The sequence below is a fragment of the Hippopotamus amphibius genome, chromosome 3 (assembly GCF_030028045.1).
Source record: "Hippopotamus amphibius kiboko isolate mHipAmp2 chromosome 3, mHipAmp2.hap2, whole genome shotgun sequence".
In the NCBI taxonomy this organism is placed as follows: Eukaryota; Metazoa; Chordata; class Mammalia; order Artiodactyla; family Hippopotamidae; genus Hippopotamus; species Hippopotamus amphibius.
Window position 1 is genome coordinate 85,178,289 of NC_080188.1, and position 20,625 is coordinate 85,198,913.

The 20,625-nt window shown below is 37.5% G+C and overlaps 2 protein-coding genes across 2 annotated transcripts; one reads left to right on the top strand and one right to left on the bottom strand.

Moving 5' to 3' along the window:
• The first annotated feature begins 862 nt into the window (after positions 1 to 862).
• LOC130850500 (ornithine aminotransferase, mitochondrial-like) lies at positions 863 to 2,897 on the top strand. The gene has a single exon (XM_057730095.1). The coding sequence runs from the start codon at positions 938 to 940 to the stop codon at positions 2,255 to 2,257; it is 1,320 nt and encodes a 439-aa protein (XP_057586078.1). The 5' UTR covers positions 863 to 937; the 3' UTR covers positions 2,258 to 2,897.
• A 4,507-nt stretch (positions 2,898 to 7,404) lies between these two features.
• Positions 7,405 to 8,433, bottom strand: LOC130849461 (cofilin-1-like). The gene has a single exon (XM_057728353.1). The coding sequence runs from the start codon at positions 8,431 to 8,433 to the stop codon at positions 7,933 to 7,935; it is 501 nt and encodes a 166-aa protein (XP_057584336.1). The 3' UTR covers positions 7,405 to 7,932.
• Between the last annotated feature and the right edge of the window lie 12,192 nt (positions 8,434 to 20,625).

Here is a 20,625-nt window from a genome sequence, read left to right on the forward strand (position 1 = left end):
AGATTTATCATAAAGCTACAGTAATGAAGATGGCATGGTATTGGCTAAAGAATAGACAAATAGATCAATGGAACAGAATATAGAACCCAGAAATACTTAAATATAGTCAACTGGTATTTGATGAAGGAGCAGAGGCAAAGTGATAGAGCAAAGTAGTTTTTTCAACAAATGGTACTGGGAGAACTGAACCTTCACATGTAAAAAAAATCAGTCTAGACACAGACCTTACATCCTTCACAAAAATTAACTCAAAATGAATTATATGTTAAACATAAAATTACAGCTGCCCCCTCCACAAGATAACATATGAGAAAACCTAGATGATCTTGGGTATGGTGATGACCTTTCAAATATGACATCAAAGGCACAATCCATGAAAGAAAGAGTTGATAAGCTAGACTTCATGAAAATGAACAATTTCTGCTCTGCTAAAGGCAATGTCAAGAGAATGAGAAAAACCACAGATTGGGAGAAAATATTTTCAAAAGAAACATCTGATAAAGGAGTGACAGCAAAATATACAAAGACCTTTAAAAATTCAACAATAAGAAAACAACTTGGAAAAAAAATGGGTCAAAGATCTTAATGGACACCTCAACCAGAGAAGATATACAGATGGCAAATGAGCATATGAAAAGATGATAAACACCATATGTCATTAGGGAAATGCAAATAAAATGAGATACTACAGCACACATATTAGAAAGGCCAAAATCTGGAATACTGACAACACCAAATGCTAGCAAGGACATGGAGCAAGAGGAACTCTCATTCATTGCTGGTGGGAATGCAAAATGGTACAGCCACTTTGGAAGACAGTTTGGCAGTTTCTCACAAAATAAAACATACTTTTGGTAGCCGCTCCGTTGACGTTGCGTGTCCCTGGCCGGTCTTGGAGACGCCGCTAGGTTGGTGATATTCCCACTTGAAGGACATCATGTTTTCCAAACTAGCTTGTTTGCAGACTGTTGCTGTCCTTCGCCGTGGAGTTCATTCTTCAGTGGCTTCTGCTACATCTGTTGCAACTAAAAAAACAGTTCAGGGCCCTCCATCCTCTGATTACATCTTTGAACGGGAGTCTAAATATGGTGCCCACAACTACCATCCTTTACCTGTAGCCCTGGAGAGAGGAAAAGGTATTTACGTATGGGATGTGGAAGGCAGAAAATATTTTGACTTTCTGAGTGCTTACAGTGCTGTCAACCAAGGCCATTGTCATCCGAAGATTGTGAATGCTTTGAAAAGTCAGGTGGACAAACTGACATTGACATCTAGGGCTTTCTACAACAACGTGCTCGGTGAATACGAAGAGTATGTTACTAAACTTTTCAACTACCACAAAGTTCTTCCTATGAATACAGGAGTGGAGGCTGGAGAGACTGCTTGCAAACTTGCTCGAAGATGGGGCTATACTGTGAAGGGGATCCCGAAATACAAAGCGAAGATTGTTTTTGCAGCTGGAAACTTCTGGGGTAGAACATTGTCTGCTATCTCCAGTTCCACAGACCCAACCAGTTATGATGGTTTTGGACCATTTATGCCAGGTTTTGAAATCATTCCATATAATGATCTGCCTGCTCTTGAGCGTGCACTTCAGGACCCGAACGTTGCTGCGTTCATGGTGGAACCAATTCAGGGTGAAGCAGGCGTTGTGGTTCCAGATCCAGGCTACCTCGTGGGCGTGCGAGAGCTCTGCACCCAGCACCAGGTTCTGTTTATTGCTGATGAAATACAGACAGGATTGGCCAGAACTGGTAGATGGCTGGCTATAGATCATGAAAATGTCAGACCTGATATAGTCCTTCTAGGAAAGGCACTTTCTGGTGGTTTATACCCTGTGTCTGCAGTGCTGTGTGACGATGAGATCATGCTGACCATCAAACCAGGGGAACATGGTTCAACGTACGGAGGCAACCCGCTCGGCTGCCGAGTGGCCATCGCGGCTCTGGAGGTTTTAGAAGAAGAAAACCTTGCTGAAAATGCAGAAAAAATGGGTATCGTCTTGAGAAATGAACTCATGAAGCTACCTTCTGATATTGTAACAGCTGTAAGAGGAAAAGGATTATTAAATGCTGTTGTCATTAGAGAAACCAAAGATTATGATGCTTGGAAGGTGTGTCTGCGACTTCGAGATAATGGACTTCTGGCCAAGCCGACCCACGGTGATATCATCAGGCTTGCACCTCTGCTGGTGATCAAGGAGGATGAGATTCTGGAGGCCGTGGAAATCATTAACAAGACCATCTTGTCTTTCTGAGGGTGGTGATTGTTTTCAGTGGCGCCTGGGAACCAGCTGGAGACAGGCAGTTCATAAAGCTCTGCATTTCTGTGCTTAATGCAGTCGTGTTCCACTCCCCCGTGTCAAGGGCTTTTTAAAAAATATATATGTTTTTCAGTTCGTACATAATAGCATGACATTTATAAACGTGCGGTTTGCTGTGTGACATAACTAAGAGAACGTCCTGGTGTCTTATGTTCGATTAAGTGTTTTTGTGTGCGTGTGCACTTTCTAAGGTGAGATGCATCTCTATATAGACAGCCTTTTAATCAAGCCCCTCAGCATAATTTATGTTTTAATAATTTCCTTGCTGGTATAAATGTTTCTATTTGAAAAAGTTATATGAGAGTATTGTAAAGAAGATTTGCTTAACTTTATAAAGTTGAATCATAATCATTGAATTTCAGGAAGGATTAATGGTTGAGATTATATAAAGTACTAGAATTAAGTAAACTCCATATTGGCTAGCACCAAGATGTATTCTATGAATGTCATTACTTTGAATTAAAAATTAATGTTTAACATTCCTAGATTATGTTTTAAGTGTTTGATATCATTTGTAAAAAGTGTTTATTTTCATAGTTTCTTTAAATTTAAAATAAAGCTCATATTTAAAATGTCTGAAAAAAAAAAATAAAACATACTTTTACTATAAGATTCAGGAATCACACTCAAAATTCATCCAAAGAGGTTGAAAATTTATGCCTACACAATAACCTGTACATGGATTTTATAGCAGTGTTATTCATAATTGCCAAACCTTGGAAGCAACCAAGATGCCCTTCAGTAGATGAATAAAAAAATAAATTGTGGTACATCAGACAATGGAATATTATTCAACGTTAAAATGAACTGTCAAGCCATGAAAAAACATAGAGGAACCTTCAATGCATATTACTAAGTAAAAGAAGTCAATCTGAAAAGACCTCATACTATATGATTCCACCTAAATGACATTCTGGAAAAGACAAAACTATGGAGACATTAAAAAGGTCAGTGGCTTCAGGGGTTGGTAGGATGATGAACAAATGGAGCACTGAGGATTTTTAGGGCAGTGAAAATACTCTTTATGATACCATAATGGTGGACACATACCATCATACCTTTATCTAAACCCATAGAATGTTCAACACCAAGAGTGAACCCTGATGAAAACTATGGACTTTGGGTGATTATGATGCATAAATGTAGCTTCATCAACTGTAACAAGTGTCCAGCTCTGGTAGGCAATGCTGATAATGGGGGAGGCTACACATGTGTGGTTGGGGGTATATGGGAAATGTCTGCACCTTCTTCCTAATTTTGCTGCCAAACTTAAACTGCTCTAAAAATTGTCTTAAAAATAACTTAAACTGTATATCAATAAAATAAAATGTAAGGGAAAAAACAAAAAACAAACAAAAAAACTGTACTGACATGTCCTTGTCAAACTGCCCAAAAACAGTGATAAAGAGAAAATCTTATGGGCAGCGAGAAAAAAAGACACATCATGTATAGAGGAGAAAAGAAAAACAGATTTCTCATCAGAAACAATGCAATCAAGGAAACAGTGCAGCAATGTCTTAATAACACTGAAAGAAAACAACTGTCAACCTAGAATTCTATACCCAGAAAAAATATCTTTCACAAATACAACCAAATGAAGTTTGAAAATCCCTTCTCTGTCCTCTTTGATTCTTTACTTTCCTGTACTTCCCTGTTTCTCAGACTCTGTCAACTTGCATATGAAATAACTATCTGGGTATTTCACTTTCTACATTCACCCACCAGCAACATAAAACCTGGTAGTACCTTCAGATCAATCATCCCTCAGAACAATGGGTGGCTACTTAGTTTTTATTTGCATAACTGAAATAGCCTACTACTTGTTCTTCTCCAAACTAAGGGAGAGTATGCTTAAAGGCAAATGCAGTCTCTATTTAAGAAGCTGGCAAATATTTCTTAATTTTTAACTGGAAGTCTTCTTAGATTCAAAAGCAAGTTTTTGCTCAAGCAGGCTCCTTGGTTTGCTTGCCCACTGGGCTGTACTTTATCTGTCTTTCCATGGTATCTATCATTGCACTGTGTCTCTCTATCCATTTTTCTGTCTAATTTCTATGACCAGGCATCCTGTTCTAGCATTTGGCTTCCTCCAGGACTAGAAGATTCAGTTCCAGTAACAATATACATCTGTTTGGCAGTACTATTTACAGACTTTTTCTTTTCCGAAGTGATTTAGGTGAATAATCAGAAAACAGCAATTCGTACAAACCCTTTTCTGTGGAATCTGTTAACTGTATCTTTATAGTTGAGGACATTTCCATTTTTAGCAAGCTTCAGTTACTCAATATATCTCACAGTCTGAATAGCAAAAAGAAACAAAAAACTCTGTTTTCTGTTGCTTCTATATTTTTTTAGAGGAATTCTTACATCCTAATACATATATAGCTAGAATGTCAATGTAAATCATTCATTCACTTATTTATCTATTCATTCAGGCCTGGGAATATAAAAGATGAGTAAAACAGGGTCCTTGCCCTTAAAGCATTTTGAAATTAATCTTCGCATTTCAAAACCAATTTTATTGTAACTATTTTGTTTTTAAAAGGAGTCTTTTACAATGGAAGTAAAAGAATCAAGCCATTGGGCAAATACTACTCACAGAATAAGTGGGGTGGTTGGTTTGGGTAAATCCAGAACAGAATTATCCCAATGAGGTACACATTTGAATTCCACTACAAAGCAGTAAAAACCTACAGAATATTTCCTTAAATTCCTGGTTCATCATACAAGACACACTGATTATCTGTCTCACTGTAAACAACTGAAAATACTGGGTGATATATTTTAAAATCATCTTTTCAGGTGCATCAGTGAGCTGGTTAGCAAAAGGAATTTGTAAAAGTAAAGACCAACTAAAAAGCAGGAGTATGGAGAGATACACATTGAAGCTACATGACAAAGTTTTGTTTTGATGGTTTCTTTTCTTTTTATTAAGGTGTAATTGACATGTAAAATTATGTTAGTTTCTGGTGTACAGCGTAATGATTCAATATTTGTATACACTGCAAAGTAATTACCACTATAAGTCTAGTTACCATTCATCATCATACAAAGATACATATTTTTTTCCTTGTGATGAGAAGGTTTAAGACTTACTCTCTTGGCAACTTTTAAACATTAAAAATACGATATTATTGACTATAGTCACCATGCTGTACATTCCATCCACATAGCTTATTTATTTTATAACTGGAAACTTGTACCTCTTCACCCCATCACCTATTTTGCGCACCTCCAACACCCACCCCTCTGGCAGCTGTCATTCTGTTCTATGAGTTTTGTTTTGTTTTATTTGGTTTATTCCTTTGTTTTGTTTTTTAGAGTCCACATATAAATGAAATCATATAGTATTTGTGTTTCTCTGTCTGACTTATTTTACTTAGCATGAACCCTCAAGACCCATCCATGTCATCACAAAAAGGCAAGATTTTATTCTTTTTTTATGGCTGAGTAGTATTCCACTGTGTATATATATCACATCTTCTTTATCCATTTGCCTATTTATGTACCCTTAGGTTGTTTTCATATCTTTGCTATTATAAGAATTGCTTCTATGAACATAGGAGTGTATATATCATTTCAAGTTTTAGTGTTTTCATTTTCTGGATAAATTCCCAGAAGTGGAATTGCTGGATCATTTAGTAGTTCTTTTTTTTTTTTTTTTTTTTTTTGAGAATCTTCTATATTGTTTTCCATAGTGGCTGCACTAATTTACATTCCCACCAACAAGGCAGGAGTGTTCCCCTTTCTCCACACTTTTGCCAACACTTGTTATTTCTTATCTTTCTGATTAACCATTCTGACAGGTGTGAGGTGATATCTTACTGTGGTTTTGATTTGCATTTCCCTGATGATTAGTGATGTTATCATCTTTTCATGTGCCTACTGGTCATATTGGAAAAATGTCCTTTCAGATTCCCTGTACATTTTTTAATAGGACTGTCCATTTGTTTGTTTGTTTACTACTGACTGTGTATTAATCCCTTATTAAACATATGATATTCAAATATTTTCCCCCATTTGGTAAATTGCCTTTTCATTTTGTCAATGGTTTTCTCTGCTGCATAGAGCTTTTTAGTTTGATGTTGTCCCACATGTTTACTTTTGCTTTAAGAATAAGATCCAAATAATCATTGCCAACACCAATGTCAAGGACCTTATTCCTTATGTTTTCTTCTAGTTTTATGGTTTCAAGTCTTATGCTCAAGTCTTTAATCCATTTTGAGTTAATTTTTGTGTATAGTATAAGATAATAGTCTAATTTCATTCTTTCACATGTCATTAATTTTCCCAACACCATCTTTTGAAGACACTGTTCTTTCCCTATTGTATATTCTTGGCTCCTTTGTTGTAAGTTAATTGACTATGTATTTGTGGGTTTATTTCTGGGCTCTCTACTCTGTTCTATCAATCTATGTTTGTGTTTTTATGACAATATCAAACAGTTTTGTTTATTATAGCTTTGTAGTATAGTTTGAAATCAGGAAGTATGATGCCTCCAGCTTTGTTCTTCTTTCTCAAGATTGCTTTAGGTATGCAGGGTCTTCTTTGGTTCCATATAAATTTTAGGATTGTTTGTTCTATTTTTGTGAAAAATGCCATTGGAATTTTGGCAGGGATTGCATTGAATCTGTAGATTGCTTTGGATAATATAGACATTGTAATGAAAATAATTATTCCAATCCAAGAGCATAGTATATCTTTCCATTTATTTGTGTCTGCTTCAATTTCTTTCATCAACGTCTTATAGTTTTCAGTTGTACAAGTCTTTTACCTTCTTGGCTGAACATATTCCTAGGTATTTTATTCTTTCTAATGCAACTGTAAATGGGATTGTTTTCTTAATTTCTTTTTCTGATAGTTCATGGCTAGCGCATTACAAAAAATCCCCACAAAATTTTGAATATTGTTTTTACACCCTGCAACTTAATTGAATTCCTTAACAGTTTTTTTTTTTTTTGGTAGAGTCTTTAGGGTTTTCTGTATATAAAATCATGCCATCCACAAATAGTGACAGTTTTACTTCTTTCCTCCCAATTTTGATGCTTTTTTGTTTGTTTGTTTTGTTTTTTTTTGTTTTTTTTTCTTTTTCTTTTTCTTTTTTTTAATTGAAGGTCCCTTACTGGTCCTGCTTCCATGAATGGCCGTGACCAAGGGAAAAAGGAGAGGGGAACCAGGCGGAGCAGGGAGGGGTCATCTCCACAACATTCCATTTATACACAGAACTAAACAGACAAGCACAGAGTCACTATTGTGGTTAGAAGTTGGCAGCATGGGAAAAGGGGGAAAGAGGTGGGAAATTGGGGTGTTGTTAAAAAAAGTACAGGTCCCCCCCAAACAGGGGTTCCTGGGGGGGACTTGGTCTGTTTCAACCCAAGAGGAATCAGAAGATCAAAAGCAGTTTGGGAAGGCCAGAACCGTCAGGGATGGAGGGAGGAAGAGGAGGAAGGTCCAGGGGGTGGGGGGGCTGTTTGGCAACTGGCATGAAGGGACTGGTCTCCCCCTGCTGGGATCCCCCCAACCCCTCCGGTCTGGCAGGAAGGGGGCAGCCTGCAACCCCCGTGGGCAGGTCTGGGGCTGCCAGATGCTCCAGGCAGGGGCCTGGAAGGGGCTCACAAAGGCTTGCCCTCCAGGGAGATGATGGTGCTGCCTCCCAGCTTCTCTGCCAGGGTGCAGCAGTCCTTGACCTCCTCATAGCAATTTGCTTGCAACTCATGCTTGATCCCCATCAGCTTCTTCTTGAGGCCGTCCTTGGAGCTGGCATAGATCATTTTGCTCTTAAGTGTTGCACACTCAGGGGCCCAGAATATGAACACCAGGTCCTCCTTCTTGCTCTCCTTGGTCTCATAGGTCGCATCATACAGGGTGTAGCAGCAGTCCTTGTCTGGAAGCATCTTGACAAAGGTGGCGTAGGGGTCGTCTACAGTCTGGCCCACGTCACCTACCAGGATCTCCTTGCCTTCCTCCAGGATGATGTTCTTCTTGTCCTCACTCAAGCAGAAGAGCACTGCCTTCTTGTGCTTCTTCACCTCCTCTGGTGTCGACGACTTACGCACCTTCATGTCATTGAACACCTTGATGACCCCATCAGAGACAGCTACACTGTAGGCCATGTTTCTGGAAGCAAAAAGGAGATAGCAAGGAGAGCCAGAAAGACAAGAGGCACCGCAGCTGCTGCTGGGATTCCTCCCAATTTTGATGCTTTTTATTCCTTTTTCTTGTTTGATTGCTGTGGCTAGGATTTCCAATACTATGCTGAATAAAAATGGAAAGAGGGGGCATCCTTTTTTGTTTCTGATCTTAGAAGAAAAGCTTTCAGATTTTCACCATTGAGTGTGTTGCTAGTTATGGGCTTGACATACATGGCCTTTATTATGTTGAGCCACATTACCTCTATAGCCACATTGTTAAGAGTTTTTATCATAAATGGATGTTGAATTTGGTTAAATGCTTTTTCTGCACCTATTGAAATGACCATATGATTTTCATCCTTCATTTTGTTAATGTAGTGTATCACATTGATTGATTTGTAGATAACTAGCCTTGCATCTGTGGAATAAATCCCACTTGAACATGGCATATGAACATTTTAGTATATTGTTCAATTCTATTTGCTAATATTTTGTTTAGGATTTTGCACCTATGTTCATCATGGATTTCAGCTTGTAATTTTCTTTTTGTGATGTCCTTGACTGGTTTTGATATCAGGGCAATGCTGCCCTGGTATAATGAGTTGGAAAGCAATCCCTCCTATTTAATTTTTTGGAAGAGTGTGAGAAAGGTATTAAATCTTCTTTTAATGTTTGGTAGAATTCACCAGTGAAGCCATCTGGTCCTGGACTTTTGTTTGCTGAAGGGTTTTATTACTGATTTAATCTCTTTACTAGTAATCCATCTATTCAGATTTTCTATTTCTTCATCATTCAATCTTGGAAGATTGTATTTTTCTGGAAATTTATCCATTTCTTCCAGGTCATCCAATTTGTTGACAAACTGTTCATAGTAGAATCATATGATCCTTTGTGGTATTAGTTGTAACTTCTCTTTCATTTCTGATTTTATTTATTTGAATAGTCTTTCTATTTTTCTTGATAAATCTAGCTAAATGTTTGTCAGTTTTGTTTATCTTTTCAAAGGACCAGCTCTTAGTTTTTACATTCTTTTCTAGTGTCTTGTTAGTCTCTTTTACTTATTTCTGCTCTGACATTTTTTATTTCCTTTCTTCTGTTAGCTTTGGGCTTTATTTGTTCTTTTTTTCTAGTTCCTCTAGGTGTAAAGTTAAGTTTTTTTATTTGAGATTTTTCTTGATTCTTGAGGTTGGTCTATATTACTATGAACTTTCCTCTTAGAACTGCTTTTGCTGCATCCCATAGATTTTGGTATGTTGTAATCACATTTTCATTTGTCTCTAGGTATTTTTTGTTTTCTCCTTTGATTTTTTTTTTTGTTGTTGTTGACCTCTTAGTTTTTCAATAGCATGTTGTTTAAATGTTTACATGTTTGTGATATTTCCAGTTTTCTTCTTGTAATTGATTTCTAGTTTTCTACCATTTTGGTTGGAAAAGATGCTTGATATGATTTCATTCTTCTTAAATTGACTGAGACTTGTTTTGTGGCTTAACATATGATCTATTTTGGAGACTATTCCACGGGCACTTGAGAAAAACGTGTATTGTGCTGCTTGGGTGGACTGTTCTCTATGTGTTTAGTTTATCTGGTGTAACATCATTTAAGGTTAATGTTTCCTTATTGATTTTCTGTGTGGATGATCTATCCATTGATATAAGTGGGGTATTTAAGTCCCATACTATTATTGTATTGATGTCAATTTCTCCCTTTAAGTCTATTAATTTTGCTTTATATATTTACATGCTGTTATGTTTGGTACATAATGTTTACAAATGTTGTATCTTTTTGTTGGACTTACCCCTTTATTTTATTATGTAATGCTCTTCTTTTTCTTTTGTTACAGTCTTTGTTTTAAAGTCTATTTTGTCTGACATAAGTGGAGCTACCCAGCTTTCTTTTGGTTTCATTTGCATGGAACATATTTTTCTATCCCTTTACTTTCAGTCTGTGTATTTCTTTATATCTGAATTGAGTCTCTTGTAGGCAACATGTAGATGGGTCTCTCTTTTTTTTTAATTTACTCAGCCACTCTCTTTCTTTTAATTGGAGAATTTAGTCCATTTATATTTAAAGTCATTATTGATAGATATGTGCTTATTGACATTTTGTTAATTGTTTTCCAGTGTTTTATAGTTCCTTTTGGTTCTTTTGTTCTTCTCTTGTTCTCTTCCCTTGCAGTTTGATGACTTTCTTTAGTGTTATGCTTAGATTCTTTTCTCTTTTTCTTTTGTGTAATTACTACAAGTTTCTGCCTTGTGGTTACAATGAGGCTCACATGTAATAGGTTGTATATACATAACAGTCCATTTTAAATTGAGAGCAACTTAAGTTTGAACAATTCTGATACTCTATATTTTAACTCCTCCCCTCATGTTTTATGTTTTTGATGTCATATTTTATATATTTCTATTTTGTTATACCTTAACAAATTATTGTAGTTATACTATTTTTCACAGCTTTTGCCTTTTAACCTTCAAACTAGCTTGATAAGTGATTAACCAACTACCTTTATGATATATACCTTTACTTAGTGAGATCTATACTTTCATGTTTTGTTGTTACTAATTAGTGCCTTTTTGCTTTTCAGCATAAAGAAGTTCCTTTAACATTTCTTGCAAAGCTGGTTTTAGTGGTGCTGAACTCTTTTCCTCTGGCTTTGCAGGACATGCAAGAAAAGAAATGCCCTGAGAAAAATCTTTAACCAATGACCAAATAGGAGTTGGTTGATAAGCACTGCAGCTTCCCCAACCCTCTGGTGGGACAACTCTTAGGTAGGTTTTACCTATTTTCCAGAGGTCTCCCACAGCAATAACCTGCTCCTGAATGCATCTTGTACCAGCTTCCTCCTTTATCAGTCTCACCCCCTAGTGCTTCCTGCATAAGCCCCATATAAACTACTTCTTCCAGGTGTGTGCCTGTGGGGGAGTCCAAACTAAGACAGTATTTACATAGCTACCTGCAGTTATTTTTCTTAAAAGCCACTTTTTTTGCCATTCCTTTGGGTGCCTTGACATCTGGATTTTAAATCTGAAAATACATATTCAACCAGCCTTACTGATTTTTATTTGAATGTCAGTAGGGAAATCATAAAATCAATGGACAAAACAAAACTCCATATGCTCAAAATAACTCTTAAAAGTTCAGTTAGGATCCTAGTTCAGTGTTTTTCAGTTAAAAAATTCTCTCTCTCAGATCTTGATGGTCTAGATTGAATGTGGCCATGTTCTGTGCCATGGTGTGGGGTGGTTGCATGAGCAGATGGGGATGGTATGCAACCCTGCCAGAAGGCCACCTCTCTAGGCTCTGTCTATGTAACTGGAGATTGGCTCACCATTTCTGAGTGAGTCTTCCACCTGCTTCCTGTTAGACCAGACTGCTGCTTCTTTGGGCAAACAACAGAGGTAGTAATTGGCTTTATGTGTAGTGAAAATGAGGTATAATAATACCTGTCTTTAAACAAACATTAGCTTCCCATTCAGTGAGGAGTATTGCTCATTCCATGAGATGCCTAGGGGGCCTGGGACTGAGTGAGGGCAGGGGACATGTCCCATTTTCTGCATAGTCTGGTGCACATCCTCATTGAGTGTATTGGCAAGCCAATGGCCCACACTATTTCAGGAGATTTTTTTCTTTCTCATTTGGCTAAAATGTACCCATTGAATTTTAGAATGTTAAATATGTCCAAGCTGTAATTCCATCATACTTGAGTTCTCTGAGCTTCATTTTCCTTGTCTCTATAATGGAAATAACAGTCTCAATTCGTCTCATGGAGTTTTGGGGAGACTCAGATAATATGTGAAAGTCCTTTGTGAAGTACACAGTTCTATGCAAAGCTAAGGATTTATTTTTATTAAGGCTGAGTACATTATTATTGACAATATTCATTTGGTTGCTCATTTAAGGTTGCTGCCTATCTGTGGATGGTGATGGAATTCTCAGACTACATTCTCATACTATTCTGCAGCCTATGGAGGCTATATTGACCAAATTCAGGTTCCTATTTTATTTTTGCACCATCGTGTTCTAGGTCCTGTGTAGGAAGGAGCTTCACATGGGAACTCTGGACTTGGAGTCAGGAGACCTTTGTTAGTAATAACGATTGACCTTGGCAAGCACTAAAACGTGTTGTGCTTCAGTTTAATCATTTGTAAAACAAGCCAAATAACTTTACAGGATGATCTTAATGTCCCTAAAACTTCAAGTTCACAAGTCAAAACATATTTCTGAAAGTGTGGTTTAAAGGAAAATCAGCTTCATTAGAAGTTTCCAGAGATTTTGTTAAAAATGCAGACAAGATTTCTGGGCATCATCCTGGATTTAATGAATCAGAGTCTCCCAGGTTGGGGGTCCCAAGAGTTGCATTTTTATTAAGTATGGAAAAAGAATATTTGAAGCCCTATATTTTTTACTTCAACTGTGACAAAATGTAATTGGAGATAGCCATAATGAGCCATTTAACCACAAAACTTGTAAGGTATGTGAATATTCTTGACACTGGATCTTTGGAAAGCAAACCATGGCTAGCCATTATCTTGTTAGATGGGTATGGAAAAGATCAATGAATTTTTACATACCAATTATCATAGAAGTATATTTCTTTTATATCATATCATCATAAAATGGATATTTTCTCTATAAACTTATATGAAAAAGGGCTAATAGTCTTTCTTTAATAATGAAAGGTTTAATAGGTTCATAGGCTGTTGGCATGTCACCTTAGAAGTAAAAGTCCAAAAAAAATACAATGCATACAACCTAAAAATTTACCCCAAAGAAAAAATCCCTTCATTTGCCAAAAAATCCACTGGCCATGTTCTTAACTGTTCTCTGCCTCCATCTAAGTGAACTGTCATCCTTTCTTCTCATCAGTTGTTTTCCAGAGGCAGTTTCTGTTTTCTGTTCATAAATTAACCTACACTTGTGTTCATCTTTCACATTTGCCTCTACTCGTAGTAATGATCAGGGAGATAGGGAGATGCATTTTCACTTGCTCTGTCAATTGGAACAACTGTAAATGAGTCCTGTTGGTCCCCAGTGCTCCACTCTCTAGCACTGTTTTTTTCTGAGAAGTATTGAGTGGGTGAATTCTGTTCACACTTGTCTAGAACAAAAAGCAAGGGCATCACAAAAGGTACCACAGGCCCAGATGTGATGTTCTAATCAATCCCTAATCACCTCCAAGTCTCTCTTTTAATCCCTGATCTTTCAGTTAGGTTTGAATTCTCTCTTTTCAACTACCAATTGAAAAACATTTTTGTGGAGGAAAACAGTATTTGTTCCCTTAAGCTATAGGCTATGTATGTATAGGAAATACGATTTTACCCAATGACCTTGGCTTAACTAACTCACCATCTCTGGCCTTATTGACCTAATTAGGTAGCCTCTTTTGTTTATATGTGGCCTGACTTCACATGCTAGTTGGAATGCCTCAAGATCCTTGTGAAATTATTAAACTTGATAATGAAAATTAATTTTGAAATACGTGTGAGCATAAATATATGATTGATTCATTGATTCAGCCAGCATTTATTTAATTTTCAACATATTCTAAGTCCTATAATAAGTGCTGGTGATACAAAACTAACTTTATTTTGACCTTTAGCATGTAAATTATATTAAGATATTCTTTTATACTTTTCTGGAGAAAGAGAGAAGTGCTATAAAAAGCAAGAAGGAGTAAATTAAATTAATAGACTCGGTATTCACTGACACTAATGATCAGTGAAATTTCCATTTCAGGAATCTAACTAAATTAACATTCTTCTTCTCAGGGTTAGCCTGGGGCATCTATGTGAGGAAGTGAGTATGAGGAAGAAATGGGTTGTGTGCTTATCTCTAAAGAAGTTCTACCAGTGGCTTTGGGGAGGATATTAACAGAAAACAATGGGAGTATTGGCCAAATATCTGTAAGAAGATAGTACAAATTTTTGGAAATGAACTACAAATCATATAGTCTCCAGGGTGCCAGGATCATTTATCCACCTTACTCTCTATCTCCACTTGTCTATTTAATAGCTCACTAAAACTTAGAATATTAGGAGTAGAATTCTTGATTTTTCCTCACCTTCAAGTTTGCTCCTTGTCAGTAAGTGACACCACCATTCACTCAGTTGCTAGGCCCAACTCCCCTACGTGCATCCCACACACAGAATCATCAGTATTCCAAATCTCATCACTCCTCATCATGCCCATGACTTCTACCCAAGGCCAAGCCAGCATCTGAGTATAGCTTCCTAATTGCTACTATTCCTACTTTTCCCTCAGTCTATTCTCTCTCCATATACCATTCAAAGTGCTCTTTTAAAACAGTATGTGGATTACCTATACTCTGCTTAAAATTTTTAGTGGTCCCTGGTAATATTACAGTTAGAATAAAACAGAAATTTATTACCTTGACCGACATGGGGCCATGCATAACCTTGTCTCTCTACGCTCCTCAAACTCTACCTCCTTAATTCTCCCTCTCACTCTTTCTGTGCCAGCTACACTGACATTCTTTCCAGTCCTTGAACCCTCCAGGTTTATACCTGATGGGAGACTTGCATTTGCTGTTCCCCCAGTCTGGAATTTCTCTCCTCCCAGATTGTTGCTTTGTTGATCTTCTTGTCTGACTTTAGATCGACTCTCTTTGACTTTCCTATTTATAATAACTATCAGCCAATCACTCTCCCTTCCATCACCCTTCTTAATTTTCTCCATAGTGTTGTTTACTATGAAACTGTTCTCTTTATTCATTTGCTTGCTTATTTTGCTTCCCTCCAGTAGAATATGAGCTTCATAAGAGTTGTGTACTATTCTCTACCATACCCTTGCATCTAGATCAGAAGAGGGCATATAATGGTGTTCTCAGTAAATATTTTTTACATAATCTTAGCATATTAAAAATAGGAAAAAAATGTATTGGCTCTGGGGTAATATATACAATGATGGAAATAGAGTATTTCACCATTATTGCTTTGGTATTCATTAAGCAAATTATGTGCTTTAATTTTATTTTTATGTAGACTTATCATACATGAGAAATATTTTTTAAAATGTGACAGGAGAAAATATGGGAAGAAGAAAGGATATTTTGAATGGCTTACTTTCTCTTTCTATATTTTTTATAATTAAATATCTAAGCAATCACTCTCTGGATCACTCATCTATAAAATAGGTGATTAGTGTGGAAAATGTCTTATAGATTTTTTTCTGGCAAAGCAGTATTTTACTGATCCACTGTTAGTCAATCCTCTGTATCTACTGGTTCTGCAGATAGAAAATATTCAAGAAAAAATTCCAGAAATTTCCAAAAAGCAAAACTTGAATTTGCTGCATGCCAGAAACTATTTACATAGCATTTATATTGTATTTGTAATTATTTACATAGTGTTTACATTATGTTAGGTATTATGAGTAATCTGAGATGATTTAAAGTATACCGGAGGGTGTGCTCAGGTATGAAAATTAATGCCATTTTATACAAGGGACTTGAGCATCTGTGGATTTTGATATGTGCAGGGGTCCTGGAGCCAATCTGCATGGATACCAAGGGAAGCCTATACTCCTTTCTTTTCAGAGGACTATAAATCACCAAATCAAATCTACACAAATCTAATGGTATTGGAAGCATTGGTTTAAAACATACTTTTAAGAATATTCTAGTTAATTTAAGGGAACAGAAGAAGATAACATAACATCTAATAAACCTTTGACATTCAGTGGTGCTTCAGGTTTTGTAGACCAGTGTTACATTTACCTAATAGGTCACCTTATCATAAATCAAAGAAAATAAAATTCAGGGGTAAGACATCTGGTAACAATTTTGAAAACTGACAAGTCCTCAGTTGTAGCAAGCAATGTTTTGGCTCACATTTCATTTTATAAATATGCAATATTATTAAATGTCCTCATATTTAGAATTCAGGTGACGTACTAAAGAAACTTAATCAAGGCTTGGATCAATCATATGTTTGTGATGGTGAGTTCCTTTTTGGCAGTGTTTCTCCCATAGGGAAGATGTAGGGCAGAGGAGGGGGGAAACAACAGCAAAACACAGCCTGCATTTCGACCTGAGGATAAAATACGGCAGCAATAACAAGAATCCAAGGGAACAAATGGTGCCCATCACAAAATGAGTATGGAAAGATTCCGTGAGATTTCAGAGAAGGGGATTTCATTTTTATCTGTGGGAAGGAGAAAGAATCTAAGAGACTAATAGGAAAGGCAATTTGTAATTTGTTTCTACAGAGACAGAGGAGGGGGAAATTCCAGGTGAGAAGAGCTATAGCCTCAGCTGTTTGCAGTGAAGGGGGGCTGTTTCAGCAGTGGACTGAGGCCGGGTGGTGGAGGGGCTTGGCAATTGCACAGGACTGTGAATGTTGGTAGTTTATGAGGGATGGTGGAAGGGGAGTGGCGTGATCGAAATTTTGCTTTGGGAAGATGATTATAGCAGCAGGATGAAAGAAGAAAAGACCCTTGAGGGTAGAATTGTTGGAGAACTGTGTGATTGTCCAGGTGATGGGCAGTACAGGTAGAAATAATAGAGCACTGAGGGGCTGGGGAGGGGAGGAAAGGCTTGAGATATGTGCAAAGCTTGAAGTTGAGCGTGGGAAAAACTAATTTGATGTGGAAAAGGAAAATAAGTTCAGTTTTAGAGAGGTTGAATTCGAGGCCTCTGAAGGATCCCTAAGTGAAGCTGTCGAATGGACAGCTGGAACTATAGAGTTCAGACTTGCCTAAAAAGTCAGAGAGAGAAAGGGAGTCTTAGGGGGTGATTCAAGAGATCTGGGTTCTTGTGGCTTCAGATTCACCCACAGCAGTTCTTCACATTGCTCCATTAAAATTTCAACTACCTCCGTAGAGGGAAGCCTGTCCCAAGCCAAATGGCAGGATCCACCCTTGCTCCCTTTTTGCAAAGGCCAACTCTGAGGCCTTCCTTTTGGAGAATACATAAGGCTCTAAGCTGCTAAGTAATCAAAGAAAGAGAAAGCTCTTCAAATGAAAAGATGTGCAAAGCTTGCATTTGGATTGGCTACTTCTTGTGACGGCCTCAGAGCTGCTACATACTCTGAAAGGAACACAGCAAAACAAAGACACCAGTGCCTAGAAACGGCACAAAAGCACATCTCTCCTGCAAGCCGCAGGCCACGTGGCTTGAACCAGTGCATGCATCCACTGAGACAAAATGCAGAATTAAAGTCATAAGATTATGAATGTCAAAAGGACCTAGAGAGCATCTGGTTAATGTCCACTATTTTATGGTGAAAGAAACTAAGACCTACAGAGAGTAAGTGACTTGCTCAAGGTCACAGAGTTAGTTATTGGCACACATGGGACTACAACACTCATTGGGTTTCTCTAAGAACAGTGGGCTTTTATTGTTTTGCAATGAAAAAAAAAATGGATATATGCCCACAAAGCAAGAAATCACATGTAACATGCTTGCTTTTATTTTTGCAGCATTAATTACATTATTAAAGACCTGGGTACAAATATGCAAGAGGTGTGTAGTAGCAGAAGCCTTTCACACGCTCCTTTCTATTAGAGAGAGAAATAAAGGCCATTTGGTTTTAGTGAAAACCTAGAGATTTGGTTATTTCAAAGTAAAGTGGGAGTTTTCAAAGCACCAACAGTTAAAAGCAACTTAAAAGCATTTATCTTACTCCTACAGATGGCCTGGTACCACTTGTACTTGATCAGGTAAGAATGCTGTTTCTGCAGTCTCCATCACTGTTCAGGCCAGCACTGAGGATAAGGGGCAATTCTCCACAGATCAGGTATTTTAGTTCCAGTGGAAGGTTGTACTGCAGTTCAATAGCTCTATCTGAGAAACTGGACTGAAATTTTGGAGAGGACAAACTTTCTGATAAAGTGCCCAGTGCCATTTACTTTATTTATTTGTTTGTTTTTATTTATTTATTTATTTATTGGCTGTGTTGGGTCTTCGTTGCTGTGCACAGGCTTTCTGTAGTTGGGGTGAGTGGGGGCTACTCTTCGTTGTGGTGCCCGGGCTTCTCACTGCAGTGGCTTCTCTTGTTGCAGAGCACGGGCTCTAGGTATGTGGGCTTCAGTAGTTACGGCTCGCAGGCCCTAGAGGGTAGGTTCAGTAGTTGTGGCGCAGGGGCTTTGTTGCTCCACGGCATGTGGGGTCTTCCCAGACCAGGGCTCAAATCCCTGTCCCCTGCATTGGCAGGCGTGTTCTTAACCACTGCGCTACCAGGGAAGTCCCCGTTTACTTCTTCCACGGAGCACAGTCACTGCCCCTGGGATGGTAGATAAGTTTTCCACTTATTCCGGCTTCCTGGGAGGAGTGCTTCAAGAGGTGTGGAATTCTCAGCACTATCTGCAACGTTTTCTATGGCAAACCAGCTCTTTTTTTCTAGTGAGTTTTTAAAATGAATTCATGTCAGTGTGACTCCCAAATCTTTGAGTATTCTTAGACGTTGAGTCTCCTTCAAGAATGAAAGTATTAAACAAAACAAATTTTACCCCCCCCCATAATATTATCCCCTTGATGTATTTATTAACAACCTGGGAAGTGTTTTATTGGAATTTAGGTGGGAGATTCAAGTTCTAAATCTTTTTCTCTCCCAAAATCATTTCTATATTTAAAAGTTTTCAAATACATTCCACTTCTAAGTAAGGCAAGCACAGTAGATAATTTTTTAAAAATAGGTTGATTGAGATAAAAGCCACTCTTTTGTGTGTGCAATTTAGGGATTTTAGTATATTCACAAATTGTGCATACATTATCACTACTTCTAAAACATTTCATCACACCAAAAAGAAATTCTGTACCTGTCACTACTCAGTCCGCATTCCTCTCTCCAGCCCTAGGCAACCCCTAATCTACTTTCTGTCTTTATATTTTTGCCAGTTCTGGACATTTCATATAAACAATATAGCATATGTGACCTTCTGTGTCTGGCTTCTTTCACCTAGCATATTTTCAAAGTTTATTGATGTAGCATTTGTAAAAATGTCATTTCTTTTTATAACAGAATAATATTCCATTCTGTAAATGTATTACATTTGGTTTATCCATTAATCACTTGATGAAAATTTGAATTTTCTTACCTTTTGGATGTTATAAATAATGCTGTTGTGAACATTCATGTACAAGTCTTTGTTTGGATGTATGCTTTCAGTTCTTCACCTGGGAGTGGATTGCTTTTTAATGGTACTAGTCATTCTTTGGTATAGTTGATTTTCAGAGTAACCAAAAGTTGGTTGCAGACACTTTATTTCTAAAAGGGACATATGTTCCTTTATTTTCTTATAAATGAAATCCATTTCAATGGTATTTAGTTCTTCTATATTGAAACAGGTAAGTGTTTTATGGTGAACATGAATGTAAATCTTAATATGTGAAAGTGACTCAAGTGTGTTAGGTGTGTTAGTTTTTATAGCTAAGGGGACTGAGAAAAAATTATTTACGTCAATAAACCAAAGATGACTAAAATACTAATTACCAGCTATAATTTCTCTATCACAAATTCTCCTGGTTGAATACTGTGGTGATTAATTTTACGGGTCAACCTGACTGGGCCACATGTTGTCCAGATATCTGATCAAACATTATTCTGGGCAAGGGTGTCTCAGGTTGGGATGAACATGTACATTTGTAGACTAAGTAAAGCAAGTTGTCCTCCCTAATGTGGGTGGGCCTCATCCAACCAGTTGAAGGCCTGAACAGAATAAAAATGATGACCTGCACCCAAGTAAGGGAGAGTTGCTTGTGCCTGACTGCCTTTGAACTGGGACGTCAGCTTTTTCCTGCATTTGGACTCAAACCAAAGCAATGGCTTTTCCCGTGTCTTGAGCCTGCCAGCCTTCGGAATGGAACTACGGAGTCGGCTCTCTTGAGTCCCCAGCTGCCCACTCGCCCTGCAGACCCTGGGACTCCTGAGCCACCGTAATCAGGTGAGCCAAGTCCTTAAAATAAATTTCTCTCTATATACATATATATCTATAGCAATATCAATATCTCTAGTGATACCTATCATATATATAATACATATATATATACACAAACAGAATTATTGGTTCTGTTTTCTGGAGAACTCAGACAAACACAAATGCCTGGATATCTTCCCCACCTACTTCCTTCTCATTGCCAGGCCCCGCAGAGAGTGGACATGAGGAGCAGAGAGTGGGATGTTATTATACCTCTCTTTGGTCTCCTGTTGTTTCTC